A 15,123-nucleotide genomic window follows, 5' to 3' on the forward strand; every position below is an offset into this window, starting at 1 on the left:
GTCCTTAGGACGCTGTGGTCAGCTGCTCATCAGATTTTCTACAATAAAATTGTATGAAAAAAAAATACAGAATTGTCGAATAGTGGGTTGAATTTACTTAAATTTCACAATTTCTACATAAAGTGGTACAACTGTGGCGCACGGGGCAAATGATAGTAAACATCCCAACTGTATCAGGTCTACTAGAAGAAACCCGCTACAGTGTAGCGGTACCCCACTTCAAGCGGGGGGGGGGAGGGGCTAAATGGCAAGTAGTAGACGATGGTCACCAAGCATATTTCACACATGACATTGCGTACACAGTAACATTAAAGGAGGTGAGGGTCACATTTTCCGGGTTGGGGGGGGGGGTCCCAGAAAAAAATTTTAGGTGAAAAAATCAAGAATGCTCAGAATCCTCTGAAATGCCGAGAAAAGTGGTTTTTAGCCATTTTTAGAAAAATGCATATTTTGCATATTTATGCATAATTATGCATAATTATATTTTAATTTTCTATTTTTCTGGTCCTCTCTGGAACAATACCTACCACCTCCAAAAAAATGAGGATCATAAGTGCATTTTTGCAAAAATGCATATTTTGCATAATGCCAAAATTTCTAAGTCCCAGAATTTTTTTTTATATAGGTGAAAAAAATCAAAGATGCTCAGAATCACCTGAAATGCCGAGAAAAGTGGTTTTTAGCCATTTTTATGCATAATTACGCATAATTTAAATTTTCTGGGATTTTCCCCTTACTCTCTGAGACAATACCTACCACCTCCAGAAAGAATTGGGATCATAAGTGCTTTAGTTTTCGGTCCCGCTATCTACACTAACACCAAAAAGTGGTTTTTAGCCATTTTTTAGAAAAATGCATATTTTGCATAATTATGCATAATTATGCATAATTTTAATTCATGTTCTGCTGGTTTTTATAGGTGCCCCTGATCATCCCCAATAACCTCCACAAAGAATCAAGGCCCCCAAGTGCTTTAGTTTGGCCGTTTATAGACTCCCACACAGACACACACACCACACACCACACACACACTGACAATACAGGAGTAGACGCAACCAAGCGGTGAAAGGCAGCTATCACTAAAGTCCACTAGATGGTGCTGTTGATCCCCTAGCTAGGAATCGCAAGGTCCGTTGGGTAATCGCGTGACGTAACAAGGAACTGTTCGGAGCCATCTGCCTGAGGAGGAGGGGCGTGCCGTCCCATCGGTTGCGCTATGACGTTATAAAGGGTAACTATGTTGTTAATCTTTACTTCCACACACAAATATTCTGCCATATGTGTTCGCAATAACCTCGGGGTTGATATGTTGCAATCAGAAACATGCGATGACAGACTTTTATGTGGATGTTCGCAGATGATGCCGGTGGTGTCCCGGAGTAGGCTAACGCCAAGGGTTGGCTCGTTGAAAGCCAAATGGGAGTTGACTTTACGGAAGTCGTCTTTCACATTTAAAGATGACATAAACTGAACCTCAACCTCAACATAGCCCGCACCTTAACCTGACGCTTATCTTGCGCATTGTAACAGAATCCGGTAAATATAAATGAAATACCAAGTGGCGCCACTGGGTGGCTTCTCCTCGTTTTGCTGTGACGAACTAGAGTGGAGCCGTGCTCAGCGCTGCTTCGACCGACGTCCACAAGGACGAAAGAGCTCTTCACCGTCACAAGTTGGCGCAGGTTATGATTTTTATGTTTTACGGTGTGTAAATAAACCCCCATCTCGTTGTCTGTCGACTCTGAGCTAATCAGCCATCCCGGGGCTCCTGTTGGCTAGCCGCACGCTGCTAGCTCTCTCCACCTACACCAGCCCAGTGTTACGGCGTGTGAAAGACTGCGAGAGTTCGCAAATCCGGAGTTGCCGTTCTAGACGCAAACTATCGTTGGTGGGAATGGGGGTGGAAAGATGGTAGATGCTGCAGACAACGGAAATGGAGTAGAGAACGGTCAACTGAGCATGCGCGAAATGCCCCTACCACGCCGCCACACGCCCCGCGTAGCATCCAGGCGCTAGGATTCTAGGAAGCCCCGCCCCTACTCTGCGTCTGATTGGCTAACTTTAACCCTAACCCCGCCCTAACCCCTAACCTTAACCTACCCAAACAACGGAGGCGTCGAGTACTTGCGCATGCTCAGTTGACCGTTCTCTGCATCGATGGGAACTAGCCTCTACCGTGGAAAGATGGCAGCAAAAAATGCGGGAAATTCAAATAGAGTTGAAGATACTTCCTTGGAGGCGGTTGAGCGCCACTGCTCCGTGAATGGATCAGAGTCAGGCAGTTGGCAGAAATGGGTTATTATGAAGAGAATGAGGGGGGGGATGAGATGGATGAATGAAAATTGAGGCAAACAAGTAAACGGGAATGAAAAAATAATACATCTTCTGAAGGTGGGGAAGAAGGGTATGATTACGTTAGAGGGAAAGGCCTGAGAAATGTTTAATGAAAAGAGTCGAGAAACATGAAGAAAGTCAAGCCGTTTATGCCAACAAAATACTCCAGTAAGTAACATAGGGGAGATACTATGTGCAAAGTTCCTTATTGATGGCAACCTCTTGGTGAGATGTGTGAATGAGGAACAACTTGAGAAAGTGCTCAAACTAAAAGAGATAGGAGACCCTGAGGTGGCGAGCACAGAGAGGGTGGGAGCACAAAATGGTGGTGGATGTAAAGGAGAGATCATGGGGTGCCAATCACCCGCTATGATTAAGACTTCATTCACAGCTTTCATTTCATTAAGTCTAGCTGATATCACTTCTGCCCCTCCAAGACTTACCATTATTCCTTCCTTCCTGACTTGGTTGATAAAAATTCAATTTAAGACAATGTTGTTTTTTTTGGGGGGGGGGGGGGGGGGTCAGTGTAGTTTGAACCACAGTTTTGGGGTTGTGTGTGACTTTGGCATGGTTTTGGCTGCCATCTATAACAACATGGAAACTCAAATGGAAGCACACCAGACCAAACCCATAAACTCTGAATTACCAGTCCACTCAACGACTCCTGTCTCAGACTAATAGTAACCAATAATAATATAGAGCTGCGTTCCCACTCTTGACGAGGAATAACAAGTACACATACAGGCTGAGGATGTGCAAGAAAACTAGCTGGGTTTTCCAAATAACCAGTGCTTTAACTAGTGTTTAGTACGGTCAGCCCTGTGACCACCCACACCCCATGTCTGAAGAAAGGTGAGTGGTGGATGAACTAGATGGATGGATGGATGGATGGATGGATGGATGGATGGATGGATGGATGGGTAGGTAGGTAGGGTAGGAAATGGCAAGACTGTTTAGGAGATAGGTTGGAGTTTTGATCTGCTTCATAAAAATCAAATCTGATATTCAGACAACAACACACAAGATCTTTTTCCCACTGGGTTTTTAATAATAAAACCAGAGTGGCCTCCACAATGTAGACGTCAAGCTGTGCAGTCTGGCGCCCTCTTGAGGTCCTTTATTCTCACCACGAAACAGAGCTGATGCGTTGGTATGCATTTTCCTTGGTCTCTCCCTTTTTCCCCATGAACTTTACCAGATCAGAGAGATGATCAGGTTTGTGCTTACTGTGTTTTCTCTCTCAGATCAAATGTAGAAAAAGAGGTTCTGGTGGAAGGTTAACGGGTCAGCGAGGCGTCGGCATCTACTTGATCTTGATGCCAATGACCTTGGCACCTCCGGTGACCTCAAAGTGCCTGTACTTGACATCTCCCAGGCGGTTGGGGAAGTTCATCATGGTGCCGTCAGGAAGTTTGATGTAAAACTGCTCGTTGTTGAAGTTGATGTAGAACTGCAGAACGGGACAAAGGCAAGAAAAGACACGTAAAGGGAGGGGGAGGAAGAGAGGTGGTGAAGAAGAAGACATGGCATAGCAGAAGGCATGTGAAATGTAATTGTTGTGCAGTTGCTACCCTAATTATTGAATGGTTGAGCAAAGCTTTAAAACATGGGTGGTTCTTGAAAAGATCTGCAGAAAGGGAATGACTGGGGCTACACGTGTTGACGTATCGCTCAGCTGCTTCATTTTATGAGCCCATAAAACCCATCATCTTCTCGATGTAGTTGAGATAGAGGGACTCATAAAGACAGGCGTGCCATTTGGTCTGTTGACCCAATAGTATCGCACCGCAGATGGGGGAGCCCGCCAATTTCCACTCACTGCCGCAAAGATTATGAGGCTGCAGTCCACAGCCGACTCCCTCGGCTGTCGGAGAACCACTGGAGGGCATGACTACAACACAGCTGCTCAAATGCTGTAGCTGTACATGGCAGCTGCTAGCTGTGGACATGTGTGTCTGTTTAATCACTGGGAAAAAATGCATGCATACTCAGCAATCTCACCAGTGAATCAACTGGAAGTGACTGTGTGAGCTATGATCCCCCACCCAAAAAACCATAAAAAATCAAAGAAATAAGAGTGGGGGTGCAGCTTCTGTTGTTTTACCAGAAATGACTTTTTGGAAACTGGATGGTTAAAGGGCCAGTCGAATAAAAATCGCTTTTCGTTTTCCAGTCTCAAGGCATTTTTAACAAAAGGTTTGTTCATGTACAATAAGCTACAATTTTTAGAATTGCTGGCGTTGCGAGACTGAAACCCCTTGAGTTTCAACATAATTGCACCGCTTCAGAAAACCAAACCGGAGGCGAGTTATATCGTTTAATACCCTGATCTGATTGGACGGTCAATCAGTCTCCATCGCCAGTCGGTGTCACGTGGTCTGATTTGAAATAACTGCTGAGCAACATCGCGCAAGTTAGCTAGCTAGCTAGCTAGCTAGCTATCAATTAGCCTTGTGAACTTAAGGCCACGCCCCTCAACCTAATAATGGTCGTGTTCATAAAGGTTGTGCCAAAGCAGTTTTAACAAATCGAATGATGCTTCTCAAACTAAAAAAAATAAAATAAGGTAACACTTTAGTATGGGGAACATAAAAAAACTTAATTACTAGTGAATTAGTAATGATCAAGATGTCACTTTAGTATGGGGAACATATTCTAAGTAACAAAAACTTAATTTACAGTAATTTAACACTATGAACACTTGTAGTTTTGTGTGTTGTTATGTAAGAACAGAGCATATTCATTAAGTGTTAGTAAGGGAGAATAACTCTTCTTGTGGTACTACCACCTTATAAAGTCCACACTAAGCAAAGCATATTGAGATGGTACTACTAATAAGCAATACTTCTGAGGTTATAGAGGGAAAACTCATAGTTAATGGCTTACTGGTTGTATAATAAGGCCATGCAGAATAAGGCATTAATGAGTACGTAATAATGACCAATTAAGAGCCAATATGTTGCTAATTTGCATGCTAATAAGCACCTAATTAATGGTGACTACGTTCCCCATACTAAAGTGTTACCAAAAATAAAATTTAAAAAAAAGACTCTGCTAACCTTGGATTCTTCCCCACAAGCGAAGGGGAAGTGCTCGTCACGGTGCTCCTCCCCCCAGCAGCCGCCAGACATGGAATTGCAAACGATGGTGTTGGTGACGCCGCCGCTGTCGAAGCGCGGGTTGAAGTGCAGGGCGATGTTGTCAGAGTCGTGACCGATGTTGACGGCAAACCTGCAGTAGAGCCAGGAAGAAGTGGAGCAGAGGGGAGAAATGAAAGCGAGGCGTTTGTCTGAGAGGCGTGTTGCTGGTGTAAACTACTAATAAGACACGTTGGCCCCCTAGCTAGCGGGTCTGACCCTTTAGCCGAGCGGTTAGTGATGTCGCCTTGTGGTGCAGTACATCCCGTATCGAATCCCGCACCGGGCAAGAAAATAACCGGTTACATTGGTGGCAGTGGCGGGATCCGGAAGTGACGTCGCCTTGTGGTGCAGTACACCCCGTGTCGAATCCCGCACCGGGCAAATAAATAACCGGTTACATTGGTGGCAGCGGCGGGATCCGGAAGTGTGCAGATCCTCAGAAGTCTCTTCGGAGCGCGGGAAGAACAAAGCGCGAGGGCGCGCTTCCGGGGAGGGTGACGACTGTAAACTAATAATAAGATAGGTTAGCCCCTAGCTAACGGGTCTGACCCTTTAGCCGAGCGGTTAGTGATGTCGCCTTGTGGTGCAGTACACTCCGTATCGAATCCCGCACCGGGCAAGAAAGTAACCGGTTACATTGTACTTTCCTCTCGCTAAAATCCTCAATCGAAGCCATGAAATTCTAACGGGGAGAGCGAAGGATCAAGCTCAAAACGCCTATAGCTGCTTGACAACTTGACCTGTATTTTCTCCAGAAATGACAAATTCAGAGGGTTTCAAGCGCAAGTATCTGGACCTTCTATTAGCCCTTTACTGTTACCATTGCATGGCCCCCTTAGCCAGTTAGCTAGTAACTCTTCAACACTCACTGTTGGATTTTTTTTTCTTGACTAGAATTTAGTTCCTTTCCTAACACTAGACTGTTTTCAATTACGGTGACGCCTCTGAGTTAATATTATATAATAATTCCTCATTTAACCAAAATTCAAAAGCAGCATAAACACGTTGAAGTGTGTCAACTCTCAACCTGGTAGCCAAAATTAAAAAGTACCACAGCACAATAAGGCATACTGTATAAAGGGAAAGTGGTACTCAGTTAATTTATTAATGCCCCCCCCTTTTTTTTCTCCCCAGTTGTACTTGGCCAATTACCCCCACTCTTCCGAGCCGTCCTGGTTGCTGCTCCACCCCCTCTGCTGATCCGGGGGGCTGCAGACTACCACATGCCTCCTCTGATACATGTGGATTCGCCAGCCGATTCTTTTCACCTGACAGTGAGGTGTTTCACCAGGGGGGGTGTAGCGCGTGGGAGGATTACGCTATCCCCCCCCCCCCATTTCCCCCTCTCCCCCTGATCAGGTGCTCCGACCAGAGGGGGCGCTAGTGCAGCGACCAGGACACATACCCACATCCGGCTTCTCACCCGCAGACACGGCCAATTGTGTCTGTAGGGACGTCCGACCAAGCCGGAGGTAACACGGGGATTCGAACCGGCGATCCCTGTGATGGTAGGCAACGGAATAGACCGCTACGCTACCCGGGCGCCTTATTAATGGTTAACAACTCATTTAGTGATGTGTTATTAGTCAGTAAGAGGTAATAGTGCATTAATAACAACACTTTTAGGGCTGCCAGGTTGGGGTTGCCCATAGACCTTGGACCTTGCGCATGCGTTGCAAGGCGTTTTCAAATTCTGTTCTTTGTACAGCGCGTTAACATTAGGTATCCAGAAGACTTACGAGGCGCAGTCATCCTTGGGCTTGACGCGGATCTTGAACTCCTGCCCCTCCTTGAACGTCATGTTTTGTACTTTCTGAGACAGGAAAGAAGATCACAGAAAGGGAGATGAGGAGAGAGAGAGAGAAAGAACATTCTGTGTATTTTTACAAAAGGATGGGTGGATAGTTTGATGGCTGGTTAGATAGAGGACAGGTGGATAGACTGGTGGACTGCTGGATGGAGAGATGACCAGCAGAATTAATGGATAGAAGACTGAATGAATTGAGACCGATACTGGACACTTCTACCTACGACCTCTCATGGATGGAGTGGCACTCAACGGGACGCCAATAACAGTCCTCAAGAGGACAGGAGAAAAGGGACAACGCTGCTTTATAGAGCTGTTTCTTCTAAATGTCACATTTTGTGAAACTGATGGACTTTGAGTCCATGTAAAATCCAGGAACAAAGCGGTGTTTCAGTGGCATTCCTTGAGATAAGCGTGACCTCCAGGATGGTTCCCAGTGGAGCTGAAAGACAATGCCTGGGAGTGTTTCTGTGTTTGCAGAAGGTGTGCTAACGGGTGGTCGACAACCAGAACACACATTACCATGATGGTCACGACTCGCCCTTTTTATGCCAGGTGGACAGCAGTGGCGCCCCCAAGGGGGGGGGCCAGGGGGGACCACGGCCACCCTGATACTATCCCTGGCCCCCCCGCTGGCCCCCCCAGCCACGAGTCGCATATGCAGAATATGCTTCTGATTATGCATAATATGCTTCTATCTGATATCTTACATTAGGTGCTGTTCATTTAAATCAATAATGTATATTTTTCTTAACTCTCATATTGACAGTTTTCAACTAGCCTATACAGTACACTACAACAGCATCATAGAATTCCCGAAATTCAGTCATGGCTTTTGGTTTTGGTGGGCCACCCCAAGATTTTCAGTGGCCCCATTTGGCCCCCCCTATGACAAATTTCTGGGGGCGCCACTGGTGGACAGTAAATTACAACTATCAACTTTTGTGTAGTTTCGTATTTTCAGCATACTTTCAGTCGTCAGCCGGAAGGATTTGTGGCATAAAGATAATTCACAAGACATTCAGCATTTTTGTAGAGATCAAATTCAAATTTGGTTGAAGAACTTTGTGTGAGCGGGTATTTCCCCTCTACTCTGTTCATTACGGTAAAATGGGGTCCGCTTTGACCCCGGGCGGGGAGACCGGCGGGAAGTTTGGTGGATAAAACGGCGGTCACGGGGTTTTGTTCGGGGGAACTAAATAAAAGCCTGTGAACTAGACCAGTGGTTCTCAACCTTTTTGGGGTCCTGGACCCCCTGCGTATTTTTGATCTACCCTGAGGACCCCTCCACCTGATCTTGGTGGAGGGGGGGTTGCAATTTGATAGAAACAGTAGAAACTGCATTTTAAATTGCATTGTAGCATTTATTCACTCTTTGGGGCAAAAATAAGAGCTTTCAGTTGTAACTTAGATATAGTTAACAAAACAGAATTCTTATGCAGTAACTTTCAGATATATGTAACAAAACAGGATATGTATTCAGTAACTTTCAGATATATGTAACAGAACAGAATATGTATTCAGTAACTTTCAGATATATGTAACAAAACAGAATATGTTTTCAGTAACTTTCAGATATGTGTAACAAAACAGAATATGTATTCAGTATCTTTCAGATATATGTAACAAAACAGAATATGTATTCAGTAACTTTCAGATATATGTAACAAAACAGAATATGTATTCAGTAACTTTCAGATATATGTAACAACACAGAATTTGTATTCAGTAACTTTCAGATATATGTAACAAAACAGAATATGTATTCAGTATCTTTCAGATATATGTAACAACACAGAATATGTATGCAGTAACTTTCAGATATATGTAACAAAACAGAATATGTATTCAGTAACTTTCAGATATATGTAACAAAACAGAATTTTTATGCAGTAACTTTTAACAATGCAAACGGGAGCGAGATCTCTTATTAAAATACAATAGATTACACTTGTGACACAGATGTAATTAGAGAAAAAAGTCCTGTTACCCTTTATAGTTTAGGTAGATAAAGGTCTCAGTCACATTTGAGTAAAATAATCCTATTTCTATAAATGTCATAGGATCTTTTTTTTAAAAGATATTTTATTTTCACGGACCCCTTGCAATTACACCACGGACCACTAGGGGTCCGCGGACCCCCGGTTGAGAAATACTGCCCTAGATGAACGTCGTGTTTATTAGTAATGACACCACGTTCGTTTGGATGAAGTTACCCAAACCTACAAGGAGAAGTGGGAGAGAGAGCTGGCTATACAAATACATTTTAAAAAAATGGTTTTTAGTTTTAAGTTTCGCATCACAATTTCAACTTGTGTGCATTTGATTTTCGGATAAAACTTCTTGATTTGCATGTTGCAAAGAAGGTTTGGCAAGTCACTTTGAGAGAAACCTGGGAATAATCATTTGCATGGCGAGATCACGGCGACTGTAAAATGATGCCCCGGAAGGGTTATCTTAACTTTGTTGATGATCAACCAGCGAGTCAGCCAAGAGCTGTAAAAGCGCCGAGAGGAGGGAGTTCGTCTGTTGAAACATGTCGTCACAACGAGACCATAAAACCATAAAGAGACGCTGGTTCAGGAACCCTCTAGCTAGCATGAGAGCTCCTATAGGTAACCCCCCTCCCTCTCCCTCTCTCCCCCCCCCTGCCTCTGTATGTGTGTACTTCCAGGTGGTGTGTTCTTCCCCCCTATATACTAGATGCACCTGTCAGCCAAATGAGGATGATGAGAAAATAAAATCGATAAGGACATTAACATAACGCTGCAAGCAGGGATGCAGGTACATTTGTGTCTTCGCAACCACACGCAGTTGCATGCAATTGGGTGATAAAATCAGGGGTAGAAAGCTATCTGAATGAAGCTAATAGTGTCTTAATTTGGATATAGCATCAGTGCTACATCGCCAACTGACTAATAAACCTATAGATATCTCTAGTGCCACCTGATAGCAGGGGCAACGCTCACACAGAGGACTTTTAACAGTTTGAACCCTTATGTACTTGGGCCACACCCGTAGTTACCCTTATCTCACCTAATGCAGATCAATGCTGGTTGATCATTGACCCCCCACGGTGCCTCCTATTAAAGGATAAACTTATAGATAATAATGTAACGCTCCATTCATCTGGAGTTGGAAAGCTTATGTGGATATTGGTGCTCTCAGGGACCGCTGGGCTCAGATTCATGGATTTCTCATATGTATTGCTGAGCTTTGAGGATAGCAGATGTGGCTTTTTTTATGTGCAAATACCCATAAATAAGTATAAATGCACTGCTGAGCGAACATGACGTGATAATGTGGATCAATGTTGCCAACATTGGTGGTCATACGTACCCACCAGCCACGGCAACCACACCACAGCTGTAATGTGGGACCTTTTGGTCTCTTGCATATTTATGTGTAGGACACCGATAGGTTAGGTTAGAAAAGTGGCTGACAACGAGCTTAACGGTTTTAGTTTTGTTTAATCCAAAATCTCTGAAATTAATATTTAAAAAAAGAAGAATGAATCTGGTTCTGCAGAATATTTTACTCCTATATAGACTTGATTTTGGCCAAGGATAACCAGATGGTCATTCTACAGATACCTGATAGAGCTGAAAAACAAAAAAAACATGCTGCTCTTGTGCAATTTTGCCGTATCTGTGGATATAAAATCAATTTAAAATTGGATAGCTGACAAAAGCAATTGGGACTTTGATGCAACTGAAAGTAACAGACATCAAACTTGACCATTCTGAAAGCTGTTTGGGTTGGAGAACATCAAATATCAGATTAAGACTACCTACACCAGGTATCCATGAGTCATAACTTCACAAAAAAACTGCTGAGGGTATTCAATAAACGACGGTGAGAGAGAATCTCCCTATAATGTCCTTGAGTAATACCCACCCAAAGTCATTTCCTGAACACACCTACAGCAAAATGTGGAGGAGTCACAGAATATGAGTAATTCTACATATATGTAGCGTGACTCTGTCTTTCCCCTGGTTTTCTACTTACCATCTTGGCTGTGTTCAGTGGTAGAGCCCTCGGTGAAAAAAGCACTGCCTGCATGTGAGGGGTTTATATAGTGCTGGCCGACGCTGTTAGCAGGAAGTAGGCAATATTGTAAAGGTTGTTAAAACGTCAGCCAACCAGGAACAAGAAAAATGCAGTAGTTCCCTATCATTATGACCATTTACAACAGATATCCCAAACGACGGGTACTACTAAAGCCCACTGAGGCAAATTTGTTATTTGTGATAATAGGCTATACAGCTAAATAAATAAATTGATTTCACTTCACTTTTTTCTGTTTGAGACCTTTACGCATCTATCCAATGAGGGTTTGCCTGGCGTGATCACACTTTATCAGCGATGATTCATAGTGCTGTCATAGTAAGACTGTACTGACGGCCTGTTGAAATTATTCAAACTTTCACTTCAGCCACTCAGATTTTATGAGCTGGTCCAGGGTTTCAAACCAGAGACTCCCCATCGATAAATCTGTTTCTTTGCTCTCATATTTGCTGCCGCTTTCTTGTCACAGACCCTGAAAAGTATATTAGGATATAGTCACAGACAACCATTTGATATGCAGGGCTGGATAAACCAACTCTGGGGCAAGCATATTCAGTGGGCTCCACCTTTACCTCCCACCTGCTACCACCACCCAACACGTTCTTCATGCTGCCATTCTTAGCTAGATAGACTGCAGTCTTGAACATGGTTACTTTATGTGATTTTTCACACTACAGCTTTAACGTTTTGGCAAAACAAAAACAAAAAATTAAAGCTGGTTAAAGAGTACCTTTCATTTTCTATCCTTTTAACAATAAAGCAAAGGGCAACTGTGGCAGGGTGTGGTTTAGGCATTGATTTAGGGGCAAGTAGGGTTGGCTCAGTTGGCCAAGGAAGAACAACTGTGCATAATTAACCTTTGTCTATGTGTGTTTTTCAGCAGGCAGAGAGGACAGATCCTAGAGATTTGCTGACACTCAGAAATGTGCATATGAAAGACTGTGGACTGCCCCTGACAAGGGGAATTTTATTATTTAATGGCTCTAAGAACTTCACTTTACAATAAATATTGTAGTTTGGAGTGCTATCTCCAGTGTGTCCCACGCCATTGGAGACATCTAGTCGCGTGTTTTCCTGTTACGACTGACATGATGCGGCCTTTCACGGTCCAAAACTTATACCACTGTTGAACTTGCTATTTTTGGGTCATTTAGCTGCCATTCCAAAACTCACCAGCCAATGGAGACGTCCCCCTGTTAAGCCAAACCCGGGGTGGGGTGAGAAGTTTGTCAAAATCCTAAGAGAAAACTCAAAAAAAAAAGAGAGAGAACGATCTCTGATGTTAAATATGGTGTACCTCATGGCTCAGTTCTTGGTCCTCTATTTTTTTCTCCTTATATTTCACCTCTTGGCCAAATTATATGCAGTCATGGAATAAATCTCCATTGCTATACTGATGATACTCAGTTGTGTGTGCCTATAAGGGCTGATGATCTTACTCAAATGACTAATTTAGAGGCCTGCTTGGCTGCTGTGAAAAATTGGATGTCACTAAATTTTCTGCTTTTAAATTCAGATAAAACTGAGATGCTAGTCATTGACCCTGCTAGACACAGACACCAATTTGATCAAGTAACAATAACAGTCAACAACTCTGTGATTTCACAAAGTGTGTCAGCCAAAAATCGTGGTGTTATGTTTGAGCCCAGCCTTTCCTTTAATAAGCACATTAAAGAAATCACAAAGACTGCCTTTTTTCACTTACGTAACATAGCTAAAATGCAGTCTTTCCTCTCCATGGCTGATGCAGGGACTCTAATACATGCAGTTGTTTCATCCAGATTTGATTATTGTAATGTTCTGTTTTCAGTCTGCCACAGGCTAGAACTAAAAGTCTTCAGATGGTTCACAATGCTGCAGCTAGAATCCTAACTAAATCTAGAAAAGTTGACCATATTACACCAATTCGTGCCTCCCTTCATTGGCTTCCTATCCATGTTTGATCAGACTTCAGGGTGCTTCTGCTGACTTATAAAATCCTAAATGGGCTTGCCCCCATCTTACCTGTCTGATCTCCTTAAACCTTACATGCCACCTCGAGCTCTTCGCGCTCAAAATATGGGGCTCCTGTGTGGACCCAAAGTTAAGAAGAAGCCAGCTGGTGGCAGGGCCACCAGTTGTGGAATAACCTGCCTTCTGCTGTCAGACAACCAGAGTCTGTTGAGTCCTGTAAATCCAAATTTAAAACTGATCTCTTTGCATTAGCCTACAATTAGTCGCTTTTAAATTGAGTACTCCACGGCCTGTACTGCATGGCGGATCGGTTTCTGTCTCAATGACTTTACCAAGCACTGGTCTGCCGACGAGATTGTAGCGTATATATTATTGACTATTGCAAACTGTTCTCTTCTGTCACATGTCTTTTCTCTCTCTCTGAACGATGTCTTCTCCTTTCTCTTCTTGTGTGTGTGAACAGTGTGATGTGAGTCTCCCTTGTGTGCACGTGCAGTCTGTCCTCCTCCCAGGTCTCCATGGTGATGGTGGTCGCTCCCTGCACACTGCTTGATATCCCCCCTCATCACATTTTCTTTTTACATGCTATATAAAGCCTTATAATTTTGTTATCCTGTTTTAATGTTATATCCTTCTCTCACTCAGATGTATGACTAATGTTTTTGTTGTTGTTGTTGTCTACATGGTGATGGGGGTCGCGTGGCTGGGGCCCTGGCCTGATCCAGTAGCGTCTGGACACTGCTTGGCGTCCTCCACATCATATTCTTCATATATTTTATAATTCCATTATAATTTTGTTATCCTCTCTCAATGTTGTATTCTGCAAATTGTGTAAACACAACATCATTGCACGTTGTCCATCTCGGGAGAGAGACCCTCCTCTGTTGCTCTCCCTGAGGATTCCTCCTATCTTTCCTCCCTGTTAAAGGGTTTGGTTTTGTTTTTTAGGGAGTTATTCCTTGACTTTGTGCCGAGAATGTGGACATTCTCACTTTGGTTATACAAAGACCAGGTGGCTTGTAGCAACTGCCCCGGTACCCCATACACCCGCAGTACCCCCCCCCCCCACAGAGTGCCCTGGGGTACACGGTCGTAAGCCTCCTCCAAGTCCACAAATCACATGTTGTAAAGCCCCCCCCCCCAAATTTGTCATTTGTGATATTGGGCCATACGAATAAAATTGACTTGACATGACGTGACATAGGTGGCATCTGTCATCCGTCATAGTACGTCTGTCGCCATCTTACGACGCTGTGGCTGCAAACATTCCCAAATCTTCTGTGGATGGTACACGTGGCCACTGTAACGCTACTCGCGGCAGTGCGCATATGAAACCGACCACTGTTTTCGGCCATTATGCAGCTGTGTTGTTCATAAGGGTGGGGACACCGTCCGTCGGTGTGGACTGAAGATGAGTGACGACACGTTTCTCTTAATAAACGTTGCGTCCGGATGAACCGATTCAGCCTTCTTTGATTTGCTTACCTGGAGTAGTGAGCGTGCATAGAGACGTCATGCATTGTAGTGTAAACTACTAATAAGCCCGTTAGCCCCTAGCTGACGGGTCTGACCCTTTAGCCGAGCGGTTAGTGGTGTCACCTTGTGGTGCAGTACACCCGGTATCGAATCCCGCACCGGGCAAGAAAATAACCGGTTACATTGGTGGCAGCGGCGGGATCCGGAAGTGTGCAGATCCTCAGAAGTCTCTTCGGAGCGCGGGAAGAACAAAGCGCGAGGGCGCGCTTCCGGGAGAGGGTGACGACTGTAAACTACTAATAAGACACGTTAGTCCCTAGCTAACGGGTCTAACCTTTTTGC

General features: G+C 44.0%; 1 protein-coding gene across 1 annotated transcript; it reads right to left on the bottom strand.

Moving 5' to 3' along the window:
- Positions 1–3,364: 3,364 nt before the first annotated feature.
- LOC130125318 (galectin-2-like) lies at positions 3,365–11,364 on the bottom strand. Its single transcript, XM_056294868.1, has 4 exons — positions 11,293–11,364; positions 7,217–7,290; positions 5,397–5,568; positions 3,365–3,787 (listed from the first exon to the last, which is right to left on the bottom strand). The coding sequence occupies exons 1-4, from the start codon at positions 11,344–11,346 to the stop codon at positions 3,641–3,643; spliced, it is 447 nt and encodes a 148-aa protein (XP_056150843.1). The 5' UTR covers positions 11,347–11,364; the 3' UTR covers positions 3,365–3,640.
- Positions 11,365–15,123: the final 3,759 nt, after the last annotated feature.

The sequence above is a fragment of the Lampris incognitus genome, chromosome 15, assembly GCF_029633865.1.
Source record: "Lampris incognitus isolate fLamInc1 chromosome 15, fLamInc1.hap2, whole genome shotgun sequence".
NCBI lineage: Eukaryota > Metazoa > Chordata > Actinopteri > Lampriformes > Lampridae > Lampris > Lampris incognitus.